Source organism: Trematomus bernacchii, unplaced genomic scaffold, assembly GCF_902827165.1.
Source record: "Trematomus bernacchii unplaced genomic scaffold, fTreBer1.1, whole genome shotgun sequence".
NCBI lineage: Eukaryota > Metazoa > Chordata > Actinopteri > Perciformes > Nototheniidae > Trematomus > Trematomus bernacchii.
In genome coordinates, this window is record NW_022987564.1 from 17,530,876 (window position 1) to 17,545,729 (window position 14,854).

Here is a 14,854-nt window from a genome sequence, read left to right on the forward strand (position 1 = left end):
CAACATTGTGTTGATAATTATCAATCCCAAAGGCTGCTCGAATGTTTTTACAACAAAACTAATTGTGTCTGCAAAACTGACTCATTTACTCAATTAATTATTCCTTGACAAAGCTGGTGGTTCACAGTTTGAGATAGAGATATTATAAAATATTTCAGACACTTTGAACTTATGTTTGATCAAAACATTCAAAAATGCATGACATAATAATACGTTATTGTCAGTAGCACACAGTCTGGAGTTGGAAAAATGAAATAAGACAATTGCGTTTTTTTCATCATAAACTGTTTTTCGAACTTTATTCTCCTTTAGAGAAGAAACAGTCTGTTCAGATGAGCAAGAGGTGTACTTGTGCATACAGTATGCAAGAGTGTAGCATAAGAGGGCAGTTAATAACTGTACTATTATCAGGAGCATCAGTAATAACATTAACAAGAATATTGAGAATCTGTTATTTTTCATAAAAAGTCACAATGAAATACAAGGAGTATACATGAAGACAAGCAGTCGGTTACAGGCTGCCTGAACATTCTGATTGGGTAGAGATAGCTTGTGCACAAAAACATGGCAGCAGTGTCCCAGGTCACAGATCTATAATTTAGTCATTAAACTATACCCTCAGTTCGAAGGAATTCTCATTGGTGAACAAGGTTGTTGTTTCCACAATAATCTTGTCTATATTGCTACACATTAATATTAATTTGGTTAAACCATTTTATGTTACATCCTTATTAGAATAAATATCACCGTGTGCAAACGGAGAGCAGGGCTTAAAATGCAGGAAATGTTGCGTCGTCAAACACATCATAATTCGATCAAATGATTTCCGATAGTGTCATCAACTTTTCAAATTATTCCCAAATTTCTCAGGCCTTGAAATTATTTTATTTGGCAGGTTTTTGAAGTTATGATCGATGTGACCTGCGAGGCAGCCAATGGTTTGGCACATGCTAACAAGAGTTCCTTTAGTTTCCATAAATTCTTTACACAGGACATACTTCCCTTTTACAGATGAAAAAAGTATTTTCTATCTATTTAATGTACAGCATACTGCAATACCATAATGCCTCAGATTGATAATAATGTGGATAAGATTTGAAATAGTTATAATGAAAGTAGTAATAATATGTATGAATAGTTCTTTAAAAAAGAAAGAAAAGATAACAGTACCTGTCAGCCATTTTGATCACACAATCATTATTTCCCCAACAACTGACTATGATGCGTTCGGGCCTTTTTTTTTACTACTTTCTTTGAATGGTAACAAAAAGAAAATAATGGGACAAAAACACTCCGTTAGGACATTTCTCTCTGTTCCCTTCACATTCATGCATCACTATGCTTTCTCTCAGCGTTTGTTCACACGTTTCTCTGTTGGTAGAAAAATACATACATATGATATATAAAAAAAAGTACAATAATGACAAACATAGACATGAAGTACAAGCTTCATCAAGTGCTTTCTCGTTGACCCCTCCCACCCCACCAAGAACCGTTTTTTCTCTCACTTTGTTGCAGATTTCTCATATTAAGTGCATTCTTAAGCGGCCCGTCTCTTTTGTTCAATACTTTGGGCTCAGACAAGGAAATGGTTCTTCAACCCCCCCTCATGATTTCTGAAGTGAACACTTCAAGACTCAGCCCCAGGTTTTAGGCTGATCCAATAAAACACCTCATCATCTTCCTTCTCCAGCCCCTCTTCTGTTGTGGTCTTTTCTCTGGTTCCAATTTAGCGTTCCCGATCCAACCTCGATGTACAGTAAAAGGTGTCATTCATAAGTCATCCACACTTATTCATTAAGTCCTTCCTTACAGTCTTTTTTCTTTGTTTGTCTTGTTTCTCTCCCTTGTTTTGGCTTGAACTAAATAATGCAGAATGTTCAGATTAATGTGATCTGAATGTGCTCAAAATTACGCCGTTCCCTGTACCATAAACGTGCAGAGAGAAGTGTCATTTTTAAATGTACAGATATTTTACATCTTCATCCTCCAATGGTGCCTATTGCAAACAATGCAATACAAAAAGAGAAGCGACACCAGTGAGCCTCTTTTATCAAAATCCTCAGAGGACTGCTGGTTTCGGATCAGTGTATTAGATGTGTTTTACAAAAGTCCATTGACTCGTTGAAATTAGATCAAACATGCTTTAGAGAAATTCAGGTCTGGTTTTAATCACCATTTCATTCATAATGATGTAAAAGCCAAACGTGATCTCAGATTAGGTTTTGGTTAAGTTATCACAAACTGAAGGAATGTGGCTTTAGCCTAAATAATAAACTGCTTATATTAGTGTCCAACACCAGCATTTCTACTGAGAGATACTTGGCACAAGTAGGCTCAGGAATCGAGAAGCACATTGTAAAATATCTGTGTTCTAACAAGTAATTTATTATTCTACTCAGCATTAAAGCTTCTTAAAATGAAGGAAAAAATTGCATTGGGATTTAAGATAGCCATTTTTCCTGTTAAAGAAGAACTTAATAGTGAATAGAATTAAATTACGTTTTTTATATCGACCTTTTTACACTGCGGACTCAATCAGTAATTCCTCAAAGTGTGAAGACTCGGCCTATGAGTTCATGTGCTCCACTTGTATGGCTGAGGTGGAGACGGTGAGGCAGAGGTCTTTGTGTGCCACTGGCAGGTCTGCCACAGAGATCGGTTTGTACTGGATCTCGCTGGCTGACACTGTCTTGTACTGGTGCAGGTCGAACGGGCACTGGACCACAGCCTCGGGGGGCTGCTGGCTCTGCTGGCTCTGCTGGCTCTGCTGGCTCTGCTGGTAGCTGCCTGGTGCTCCAGGGTTGGGGTTCTGGCTGTTGGGGTTCTGGCTGTGGAGCTGGCCCACTCTGCCTGCACCTCCAGCCCCTCTCCCTCGGCCACGGCCCCGGCCCCTGCCCCCCCCCGGTGTGAGGCCCTGGGCCTGCTGAGCGGCTAATGTCGCGGCCACTGTTAGCGGGTCGGGGTTGTGCTTCCTCATGTGTTTCATTAGATACGTTTCCTGGAGTTGGAGAGAGAGAAAAGTACAAGACATGACGGCATAGCTATTACACACCTCCAAGCCTGTGATTCCTGTCAACTCTCTCTTTGGGTAGACTGCAAAATAAGGGCCTTCAAGTTTTAAAGGACACCTCTTACTCTTTATAATTGTCTTCCTTCTGAAAAAAAAAGTATATTTGGCTTGAAAGCAGAATATCCAGGTTCCAGGACAGCACCTGTCCTGAAGTTGTGTGCCTCCTTAACATCACAAGCAAAGCACTGCATGACACTTATCAGGTTCAATATAGTGTTCAAAAAAGGGATTTTTTCTTTTTGTACAATTAAATATTGTTATTCCTGGATTCTACTGCACTACTTTAGACTGCAAAAACACTTCTGTGATGTAACACTGTGCAGCATATACTCATTTGCATTTAATTCATGTATTTGCTGGCTGCTACATCATATTTTATTTTATTTGTTCACTTACCTGTATAATGCGACTTGTATCTTTTCAAGTTTGGATGGGTACTTATTTGACTTTTTGTATTAACGTGATTGCCCCCTAATTCAACATCTTAGACTATTATTTATTTAGCTTTTTATCTAAACTGTCTACTTTGCTGTAAGAATTGAAATGTCTCCGCTGTGTAACTAATAAGGTTTTTTCTGATTCGGATGTTTTTAATATACCTAGAGCACTTAATGTAGCGGGCCATTTTATGCTGCTGCTAATGTCACTACATTAATTTTACCCATTTGTTTAATGCTTTTCTAAACATTATGTGTGCATTTCTCTGTCTTTGTATGAATGTGCCTACTAGGACAATCTTCGATCAATCTTGAATAATGATGTATTTTCTTTGTCATACTGAGGCCAGAGTGTGTGCATTGTGTGAACCACTGAACGTCTGATGTGTGATTGACAGGTCCGAGAGCTCACCGAGGTGTAGGATCGGTTGCAGAGGCCGCAGGAGAACAGCTTGGCGTGCTTCACTGTGTGTGTGGACAGGTGCACCTCCAGGCTGGCCGCATCCGTGTAACCACGGTTACAGTTGTGGCACTTAAACGGCTTGTCTTTGTTGTGCTGCCGACGGTGAGACTGCGGGAAGAGGAATACACATTAGAAAAATGAATACGTGATTATTTTCAAATACACTGCTTTACAATCTGAGGATGTTTTTCAACATTTATTATTCAAACAGTAGAAAATGTCATTTAAGATGGGCCAAGAACAATATTTACCTTGATCTTGGTTACACTGGAAACATTTATAACCCCTTAAAGACAGATTTATTTTGTTTAATGAAACCTAAATATAAAGTTGACATTCAACTTTTTGGAGCCAATAAAGAGACAGAAAAGGTCTTACAAGGGGACATTTGACCAGATCAGTAGCGTGGATCAAACCTGTGATTTAATTTACCTGTAGGTTGGACAACTGAGTGAAAGCTTTTTCACAGCCTGGATGGTTACACTTGTACGGTCGGTCACCGGTGTGAATCCTGAAAAAACAGTAAGGCAAACCATTAGTTGATTACAAAACAACTAATACTTTATCACTGCACTTTATAAAAGGAGGTAAGAGTGAACCTCTTGCCTTTCCGTACTGCCCAAAAAGGTAGCTTCTTTCGGTGAGTGGCTTTATAAATGATTACGTCTAAGGATTTGAGAACTTTTGTGGTTATTTGTACCCCATCAATGTTATTTTATCACACTCTACCCTGCCTTACGACTCTTTTTCAAACAGGCAACAAGTGGCAGAACATATCTTCAGGCATGCAATTGTGGCATTTATAAAAAATATACATTCTAAAGCCACCCAAAAAACAACATAACCATAAGACAGGTCGTTGCTTTAGCTGATCGGTGACCTTTTTAAACCACTCTTAATGTCTTACTATGCTTTTATTTATTAAAACAACTATTTTGTGACAAACCCGCCTGACAACAAGGCATACCTCCCCTATAAGATGCTGCGAAACACACAAAAGAATGCCAAAAAGATGCACACAACCACAATGCCACAACTCTCTGCACACCTACTCCCATAAATGCACACATAAATACACAAGCAGACATTGAACCCCCCCCCACCCCAGTACCGTGTGTGCTGCTGGAGGTGACTGAGCTGCCTGAATGTTTTCTGGCAGTAGGAGCAGGCGTAGGGCTTGGCCCCGGTGTGGATGCGGATGTGCTGGGACAGGTAGCTGGAGTTGGCAAACGACTTGGAGCAGTGGGGGCACTTGTGGGGCTTGGACTCCGTGTGGTTTCTAACACGGGACACCAGGGTTGGAGGGGTGAGGAAGAGAAAGAGAGAGAGAAAAGCGAGAGATTTTTTTTAGCTACAGCATGACCAAAGCTCACGTTTAACCAAATCATGCTGTAAAGTTAACAGATTGTGATATCGATTGCGTGGATCATAGATCATTAGAAAGTGTGCTCTTTGTGCTGTGTCTGAGTTGTGAAAACACAGAACAAAAACATACAGCAGGCACAGTCACGCTTTCCTCTCCCTCTCTCTCTCTCTCTCTCCATCGGTGTGCCCTGCTTTGAGTGTGTGTACAGTATGTAATGTTTGCCAAATTCAAATGCAAGATGTGTGGCAGGCCAGTGGAGCGCATCTTCCCGTTTAAAATGTAAAATAAAATGGCCTGAAACCCACACAGCCAGAACGTCGCAATAAGGGAAATAAAAATATAAGGCAGGTAATGTCAAAATCACGAGTCATGACAGCATGAACGGGAGCGGGTGCTTTCATCACTTACATGGTCACAGATAGTAACATGTAATACAAGTCAAATCCATCTAAATGTTGAATTAGCAGCTTTATCTGCTTTGTAAATATGATCACGAGGGTGTGTGGAACATAGAGGCTGTCTGCAGTCCATTAAAAGAATGAAAAAGGTAATAAGGAACGTGTTTTGTTTCAAATAAAGAATATGCACTTGTTATTTAAATAGACTGACTTTCTATGTCTATCTTTCTTTCTATCTTGTATTTATAAAACGTAATCAGTGCCTTTAATCTCCTTCGAGTTACTTTAGCTAACATTGCACTTTCACTGCCTTTTTTAATTGGGATGTTTTAACTTTACGAGGGGCATAAATGACAGGGAAAGGTCTTTATAAGGTGCCTCAAACAAAGAGGGATTTGTTTTTATTATTATGGTAAAAGCAAAGGTGGATCCAGATAGAATATAATAGCTAAGAAAAGGCAGCATTCATACACTACCAAACCAAACTGATATTTTTTAATAGTAACAGGCAGTGGTGAAATGTAACTAAGTACATCAATTCAAGTACTGTACTTCAGTAAAAAGGTTCCTCCCTTTTTGAGGCAAATGTTGTAAGTTTTACTCAAATACTTTTCATTTTTGTACATATTTAGTTACTAGCTACTTTTCAGATTTAGATTTTAAGTACAAAATAAAATCAACTAATACATTATTATAAAATAGTATAGGTTAAGTTACCCAGTATATATAAAGTATTTTTTAATAAACCCCATTTTTACCCAGTGCAACAAGTGATGAACAAAGTAATACATCAATAACTATAAGCAGGATAATTACGAAATATATTGTGTTTGAATAGGTCCTTGTGCATGATGAGTACTTTCCTTTTTGGTACTTAAAGTATTTATATTATATATATTAAGTTAACACTGTAGTATTGCTACTTTTACAGTAATAATAAATAATCTGAGTACTTCTTCCACCACTGGTAACTGGTACTGTAAGTTAACCTCCTCCAGAGAACAGTGTAGCATGCATCCACCCAGTATGTATTATGCAATGACACAAATGAAATGTGTTTTAGGTTGACTTGTAAAATCTGTCCAGGGACTACAGACGAAAAATAGCCTCTTGGCTAACTCTGGCACATTTACAGCAATGTTAATTAATGTGCACTGTCCCTGTTAAATAAATGAATAAATAAATAAAATAAAATTTGACTTGTAAGTGATCAAAGCAACTGTTCAATTAATGACGAAGCTGGCGTCCTGTCCTGACAATTACCACTTAACAGAAAGGAATTGGTCTTAATTGATAAATAAAGTAAAAAAACAAGCTAATAACCGCTATTACATTTGAGTTGGTACACGTGTTGCTCGTTTAGAGGCGTAGAGCTTTTTACGCTGGCAACACTCTCCCAAAAGACCCTGGCACATTCCCAACCCACCACCCTTTCCTTCATCAGTCCCCACACACAGGACCACACTGACACATGCTTTAACAACAGAGACCACATGCAAAGCAGGCACGCACACACACACACACACACACACACACACACACACACACACACACACACACACACGCACATACACACACACACACACACACACACACACACGCACAGGCGTACACACACACACACACACACACACACACACACACACACACACACACACACACACACACACACACACACACACACACACACACACACACACACACACACACACACACACACACACACACACACACACACACACACAGTCCAGTACCGTGTGTGCTGCTGGAGGTGACTGAGCTGCCTGAATGTTTTCTGGCAGTAGGTGCAGGAGTAGGGCTTGGCCCCGCTGTGGATGCGGATGTGTTGGGACAGGTAGCTGGAGTTGGCAAACGACTTGGAGCAGTGGGGGCACTTGTGGGGCTTGGCCTCCGTGTGGGACTTGGAGTGGATCTGCATGTCTGACTTGCTGAAGAACGTCACTGCACACATCCGACACCTGGACAAGTGAGCAGTAACAGAGACAAGGAAGCAGGTTTAATTCAGGGTTGGGTGTAGGCTTAAAAATACAGACGATAATGTCTGTTATTAAAGATGACCTGCTCTAAATGCGCATAAAAAGCTGGTGACGCCACAAACGATAATACTTTTCTGTAATCTCATTGTTTTTCCATTACCTGTATGATTTAGGGCCATCTTTGTTGGTATGCTCGTCCTCATCATTTGACAGGTCATATGGATCAGCATTGTGGTGCTAACACAATAACAGCAGTTAGTTGTGATAAAAGGCACAAACACTGACAATCAACTAGAAAATCAGTTACTGCTAAAGACAAAATATTATTAAGATATAATTCAATTCACCTGTCCTCCAGCTGCAAGGTGTGCCAATATTAATGCATCACTTCCTGGAGGGAGGACCCTCCCCACTCCAGCCATTCTGCCCATCATCTGTTTGTTCTTTCTGCCTCGCTTTGATGGCATCTGCATGACGACCGCGGGGGGGGCAGCAATGTCCTCCTTCTTGTCTGGAAACAAGAGAAAAGTGTAGAAAGAAAGGAAAGGAATGCATGGTGGGTCAAAAACAGGAAGTTGATGTTTGTGTTTCTAGCCTAACTAACTAATCTCAGGAATAAATTAAGAAATATCTTCGGTTTGTGTCATGGTGCCCTTGTTGGTCAGTCCCATTTGCTCCACTAAATGGTGGCCAAAAATGTTTACAGTAGGCAGGTTTTGGCTACCAGTTTTACTGAGAGGACTGTACTGTAAGACATTGCTGAAAAAGCTTCTATATTCCTCGATCAATTCGTAAGCCTTTAACTGCAGTTTGATTAAACATGACCATTAACCAAATGACTGAAGTGACGAGGAACTGCGGCCTCGTTTTACCTGCATTCGATTGGTGCAATGCAGATACGATCATGGTGGTGGCAGTGGGGTGTCCGGCAACAAAGGACTGGGTGGAGGAGGTGGGGACCAGGGTGCCTTGAGGGGTGGTGAACACTAACCCCGCTGAGAGGAGAAGAGAAACGGTGATGTTGTTATTGGTCCAAACATTACATTACATGACATACTCAATACTGTGGGCAATCCCCACAGGAGCAATTTGGGGTGAAGTGTCTTGCCCAGGGACACAACGACATGCTGACTGCAGTGGGGTTTGAACCTGTGACCCCCTGATCCGAACACCAACGCACAACCCACTGCGCCACACACCTCCCAAACAAACATTTTACATTAGGTTACCATTCATACTAAGAGTCAAGTAGTATAGGGCAGCAGGATTTGGAAAATATAACTAATTGCAATGGTTTGACTGATGTTGCAATTGCGATATGATTCGCAATATTAGAGGAAATTATCATTGTAAATATGTCAAAATGATCATGGTTTAATTTGTATCCGTACTAAACAAAGATTTGTTCTTAAATCTGTAGAATATGATTTGTATGCCGGGAGTCTCAAGCTAAATCCCAATACATAATACAGAATGGTATTTTAATCTATAATGCCTTTAAAGGGGCCCTGTTGTGATTTTTGGGTATAAAGGTTTTGGTGCATGTAAATGGTCTGCAAAGGCTAAAATCCCTAAGTTCCCTCCAAAGGGAGTTTTTGTCCCAAACACTCCACCCCTGCCTGACACGCTTCCATTGGACTCCTTTATTTGCCACATACTGACATCATTACGAACACTCGCCCTTCTATTGGCTAACGCTCAAACACTGACATGATAGGCTAAGGGGCGGGACATCTCTAAGCATTTGACTAATCACCACAGAGCTGTCCAGACAACCAATCAGAGCAGACTGGGCTCTGGTTTCAGACAGAGGGTAAGAAGAGGTGCTGCAGCACAGGCAGTATGAGAAAAATAAATAGCTTTTTGAACATTAAAGCATGAAAAGATGTCAAAGAAGAGGCACAAAATACAAATATGAAACTTTGAAAATGTGCATAATAGGGCCTCTTTAATTTGGAATGGTATTTTAATTTATTTTGCCTTTTAACTAATATGGCGCATACTGGAATTTGAAAATTCTACTAGTCCATATCAATATCGATTATTTAGCCCTAATTGAAGACGAAGAGACCATTAAGATTACAAAGAAAACTGTTCACATAAAGATTTCTAGCAGCTGCAGTTAAATATACATAGTGACTCATATGAACACATTATTTAAGTGATACCAACAAACAAATATAAAGAGAGGATACAGAAATGTAAATAAGTGCAGCCCACTCACCTGCAGTCATGATTCCTGTAGAGGACACAGGCATGACGGTGATGTTCTGGGTGTGTGCCTGGTGCAGGTGTCCGCCCAGCGCACTCATCCCAAGGCTGCCACCACCTCCCCCTAATGCTCCGCCACCTCCTTCCTGTTTGGGGACCAACCGCACCCCGGACCCTGCGTCCACTGAGCCCGGGATGGCAAGCACCGCCGTGGGGTAGTGGGGGGAGGAGGTGGAGGTGGCAGAAGTGTGTTGGAAGGAGGACGCATTGGCCTTCTCGTGACCCAGCTGCTCCTTCGCCTTGTTCAGGAACATGGCGTTCTCGATCTAGAGAGGGATGAGTAGAGGGGCGGGTTGGGGGTAAGAGGTAGAAAAGGAGGATGGGAAGAAAGTAAAGCAGTGTGGGAGGGGTGAGGAAGTAAGAACAGGTAGGAAAATGAAGAGTTACATGCCATGGGAGATGACAAAGACCGGTGAGGAGTGATAAGAGGTGAGGAAAAGAAGGGGCCATGTGTATGAAGACGGAAGGTCAGGCATAATGAAATTAGATGAAATGGACATGGGAAAGGACAGAAGAGGAGGAGGAAGGGATGGAAGGGAAAACACAAGGATGGAGGAGGATAAGAGGATGGGAAAACAGTAGCAAAAGGAGGTGATATAGATAGCAAGGAAAACGGGTGAGGTAATAAAGGTACCACAACAAAAATGGGTGATGGTGGAACAACGAAAGAAAGATGAGAAAAGGGAAGGAAGCAGAGCAGGTGGATAATGAGGAAATAATAATGAGTTAGATCCATGTGTGGAGAAGACAGTTTGGAGAAGAAGTCAATGGGAGAGAAGATTGAACAAAGGTAATGTGAGATGCCAAAAGTAAACGAAACAAGGAACAAAGAGAGGATGAAGAGGTGAGGACAGGAGTGATCAAGTGAACCCTTCACATATCAAGAATATTCAAACAACTTTTGTGTGAGATTAAACCAACTTCACCAACTAGGCGAGCTTTATTAGGTGGTGTTATTTACTAAATGTTCAGGGTCAAATCATTGTTTGGTGTCATGTAATGTTTAAAGAATTTCCACAAATGTCATAATTGCTTCCTGGGTATGTTTTTCGATAGCACATACCACCATGCTATAATGTGTATTTCAGGACAATAAGGTTGTCTCTACCTGTCCTTGTACAGTGTGGACGGGAGACCAAAAGTATGATGAGTTGAAATGGGAATCGTCCATTATTTCTGTAATTAAAAAGCAACACACTTAGAAAACACCTGTCCTCCTCCTCTTCCTCCTTCTACCTATGCTTCTGTTTTTTCCGCGTGAAACGAGACCATGCATTGCTGCATTTCAATCATCTTGGTTTGTTTCCTTTTCATAAATCCTCTCCTTCTTTGGATGACTCACCGAACAAGTTTCAGGGTCAGTGTGGAGTACTCGGACTAGTCATCAGATAAAACATTTGTGTTGTGGCTGTTAAATCAGCAAGCAATTATTGTTTATAGGGATCCCAGCTAAACGTGTAAGATGGCTGTTACACAACTGAATGTTAAAGGGAAATGCTTTTAGGATAACGCTGTTAGATGTGTTGCTTTTGTGAAATATTTAATCAGGTTAACAGAGAAGAGGATGTGAAAGGAATCAGGCAAAGATGTTCAACCGCGCGGGGATGGATATATACAAAAAAAATAAACATCTACAGGAGGATAGAAGAGGCAAGAGTTGAGAAAGAATTAACAATAATCAGTCTTTGAGGTTTTTGATAATGTTCTGCAACACAGTCCATGCACTTCCTCACTAGTTTCTTACACAGTTTGCATTGCTAATAACACATAACACAATATTAGAGTGGTTGCTTCATCAGTGTTAATGTGTCTAGTTTTGGAATGCAACCCAATGCTGTGCCAAAATGTTATAACCATTTATTGACAGAAAAGGGTAACAGAGAGGCTTGTTCTTCCAAACTAGATGCTCTTACAGTATGTGTTGAAAGTGCCATCCCTTCTAAGAGTGCACATGTTTTTTTGAGACAAAACGGACTGTTTGAAAGACTACTGTCTATCTTTTCATTATCAAACCTCTGATCTTCTGTTTCCCGATCATCTCCCACTGACACATAGGCAACATGTTTTCTGTAGCACAAGGAAGGAAGTTTCATAGTTTCATTGTTCTATTTTTGCATGCATTTGCACTTTATTTCCACATACTTTGCTACTGTTACAGACCAATAGTTAAAGAAGAAGTTCCAAGGTATGATTTTCTGTATGCAGGTGAAGATTGTGAATGCCATGCATAGCCATTGTGCCAACATGCCAAGCAAAGCAAGTGTGTAATAACATGTTAGTAAAGCTGAACTGATATTTAAATGTATAACTTTTCAATAACTTTTATCTGTTAGGACATTGAAGGGAGCATAGGCCCATGACAATTACACTTTTAACATAACGTTACAAACTAATAAAATAAACTCTGAAACACCTGAGGTAACAGTATAATACATGCAAAACATAACTCAATGCATGTTTTAGGTTGTCTTCATGAGCCCTTTCTCCCCTCCCCAGATGCACAACCTTTAAATAAATAATATGGCAAGCTTTAAGGAAAATTAAATGAGTTCCAACAGGGTGTAGTTAAGTTACATAACATCATAAGTGTAATACAAAGTCAATGTTTCAGTGCTCTGAGAGCCATGTTTGATGAGGGGCACTAGCTGGCTACACAACTGCTAGCTTGCGTTAGCAGTGATAGAGGAAATCATGTAAATACGAATTTGTCATAACACGGTTAAACGTGGGAACCCTTTGCGAAGCACCCAGCATAGATGAGTCACACTGCAGCTAACCAGCTGCCAAAGGCGTAATGAGCTATCTGGGATATAAACAAACATGGCGTTAGCTGGTTAACGCAACAAGACAAGGGGAGCTAGCTAACTCGCCTCCATTAATGTTCTGCTTTTGTTCGCTGGCTTGCTTTGCAACAAGGAGGCCTGTATAATCATATGCTTAACTAGCTTGCTGCTAAGTAAACACAAACACTCTTCCTCTCTACGCCTCCATTCCTCACTCCCTGCTCATCTCGCTCAGAGAAAATAAAAAAAGAGAAAAAAAGTCTCGAATAAAAAAAAAACCAAGAGTGAAAAAAAACGCCGTCGACTGTGTAGGAGACGCAGCTTCATGCAGACTTCCGGCGGTCGGGACGAAGGCGCTCTCAGACACACTGAAAATAACAGTTCATTAACAGCCGACTAATAACTCCAGTGTTAATTACCGGTCAAATGGATTCCCCTGCAACCCCCCCGGAGCCTCCTCGGGTCGGGACAGTTGGGAAACTTTGTCCAAATCCGCCCCTCAAATCCCTTCACATATGCCTTTTTTTCTTCGCTTTTTTCCTTTTTTTCCCCTCCAGCTCTCCTCAGCAGTGTCAAGTCAATCCGATGTAAACAGTGGCGTTTCCGGTCACAACTTTAAAAAATAAAACCCATAATGATTAACAACCATTGCGTTATCCAAAAGCCAAGATGATAAGTGGCTTGGAAAATCCTAATTAAATGTTAAGAAAATGTCTCATTAATTTGAGATACTAATTCGTAATTTGAGGAATAGTTTGTTTTGAAAATTACTTTTTATTATTATTAATTGGCTTCAATATTATTATTATAAGTGGACGTTTTAATGAAAACATACCATAAACTGTACTCTTTTGAGTAAATTCATATATTTATATTTAATAGACTTCCTATTCAGCAGTACACTCTCCATATATAATGTGTTGGTTCCACTTACTTTTTTCTTTCTTTTTGCACATGAATGCAGGGCCGGTTCTAGACATTTTGGTGCCCTAGGCGAGACTATGATTTGGTCCCACCCCCTCCAAGGAATACACAATAGAATATATAAAGAATAAATGAAAAATCTCTACAAAAGACCAAAACACTACAAAAATTGAAACGTATTGACATGTTGGTTATATACATAAAGAAGGTTTCAAATGTATTCATTATTGTATGAACATCTTTTAATTGGGGGGTGAACGTCACATCCTCTAGGTCCGGGGGTATGCCCCCCCGGAAAGATTTTTTTGAACATTTTTAAGTAAAATGCTTCAATCTCGTGCACTTTGAGTGCCCATTACTAGAGACCTGATCTAGGGGGTACAACTTTAAACACCCATATGAAAAAGATCGGTTTACATTTTAATAACCAATAACCTACCATAGCCAATAACAAATAAATGCAACGTATTTTATTTTTGTTGTTCATTTATATCTTATTTTACCTAGTTAACATTTATTTATGCATTTTTTTTAATATCTCCAGTTTTAAACGATATTTTTGGTTTACTGTCCTATAGTAGGCCTATACATTGGAAGAATTACAAACCTGTTTTTATTTATCCCAATAATTATAAAGGTGTGCCTTGGAAATATTTGTTTACATAAATTGTGACCAAACCGTTTGAGACCCACTGAGATAACTTAGACTAAAATGAACTATCTAAACACTCAAGAGTCCTTTACCTCATTGAGCTGTAGTTATCAGCCTCAATCCAACAACAGTCCGCGGTACCGATGCGCGCCCTCTCTCTCTCTCTTACTCGCTCGGAGGCTCGCACTTTGGCTGTGAGCTGCGGGCGCCTGATAAGTCAACATCCCCCACTTTCATCACTTACAGCGCCCATCATACAGGGCAAATGAAAAGTGTAACCGGGGTGAAAAGGGTGTTACCTTGACTTAATTATGAATGTTGTTACATCAAGGCCGAAAATTAGGAAGACCACCAACGGTCAAAAATGTTTTTTTCCCTCCCAGAACTACCAGCGCAGCGCCCCCCCCAGATCTGGCGCCTTAGGCGACCGCCTATGCCAAAAACCGCCTATGCCAAAAACCGGCCTTGCATGAATGCCTTTTCTTTTAGA

The 14,854-nt window shown here is 40.4% G+C and overlaps 1 protein-coding gene across 5 annotated transcripts; it reads right to left on the reverse strand.

Annotated features, from left to right (window-relative positions):
- Positions 1-263: 263 nt before the first annotated feature.
- On the reverse strand, positions 264-13,349 carry znf384a (zinc finger protein 384 a). 5 transcript variants are annotated; one of them, XM_034124940.1, is made up of 12 exons: positions 13,208-13,349; positions 12,019-12,072; positions 11,114-11,181; positions 9,959-10,271; positions 8,607-8,729; positions 8,082-8,245; positions 7,895-7,971; positions 7,647-7,716; positions 5,085-5,239; positions 4,406-4,484; positions 3,923-4,081; positions 264-3,001 (listed from the first exon to the last, which is right to left on the reverse strand). In XM_034124940.1, the coding sequence occupies exons 2-12, from the start codon at positions 12,065-12,067 to the stop codon at positions 2,570-2,572; spliced, it is 1,689 nt and encodes a 562-aa protein (XP_033980831.1). In that variant the 5' UTR covers positions 12,068-12,072; positions 13,208-13,349; the 3' UTR covers positions 264-2,569. The 5 variants fall into 5 exon arrangements, with proteins under 5 accessions (XP_033980831.1, XP_033980826.1, XP_033980827.1 ...); XM_034124935.1 differs by having other exon boundaries at positions 5,085-5,252; positions 7,492-7,716; XM_034124936.1 differs by having other exon boundaries at positions 5,085-5,252; positions 7,492-7,716; positions 12,019-12,510.
- Between the last annotated feature and the right edge of the window lie 1,505 nt (positions 13,350-14,854).

What these genes read in the sequence shown, in the direction of transcription:
- znf384a (XM_034124935.1), bottom strand. Translation starts at nt 12,067, where the DNA reads ATGTTGCCTATGTGTCAGTGGGAGATGATCGGGAAACAGAAGATCAGA. An exon ending in CGGGAAACAGAAGATCAGAG is followed by an intron (nt 11,182 to 12,018) that starts GTTTGATAATGA and finishes TTTTAATTACAG; the next exon opens with AAATAATGGACGATTCCCAT. An exon ending in GATGGCCCTAAATCATACAG is followed by an intron (nt 7,717 to 7,894) that starts GTAATGGAAAAA and finishes TCACTTGTCCAG; the next exon opens with GTGTCGGATGTGTGCAGTGA.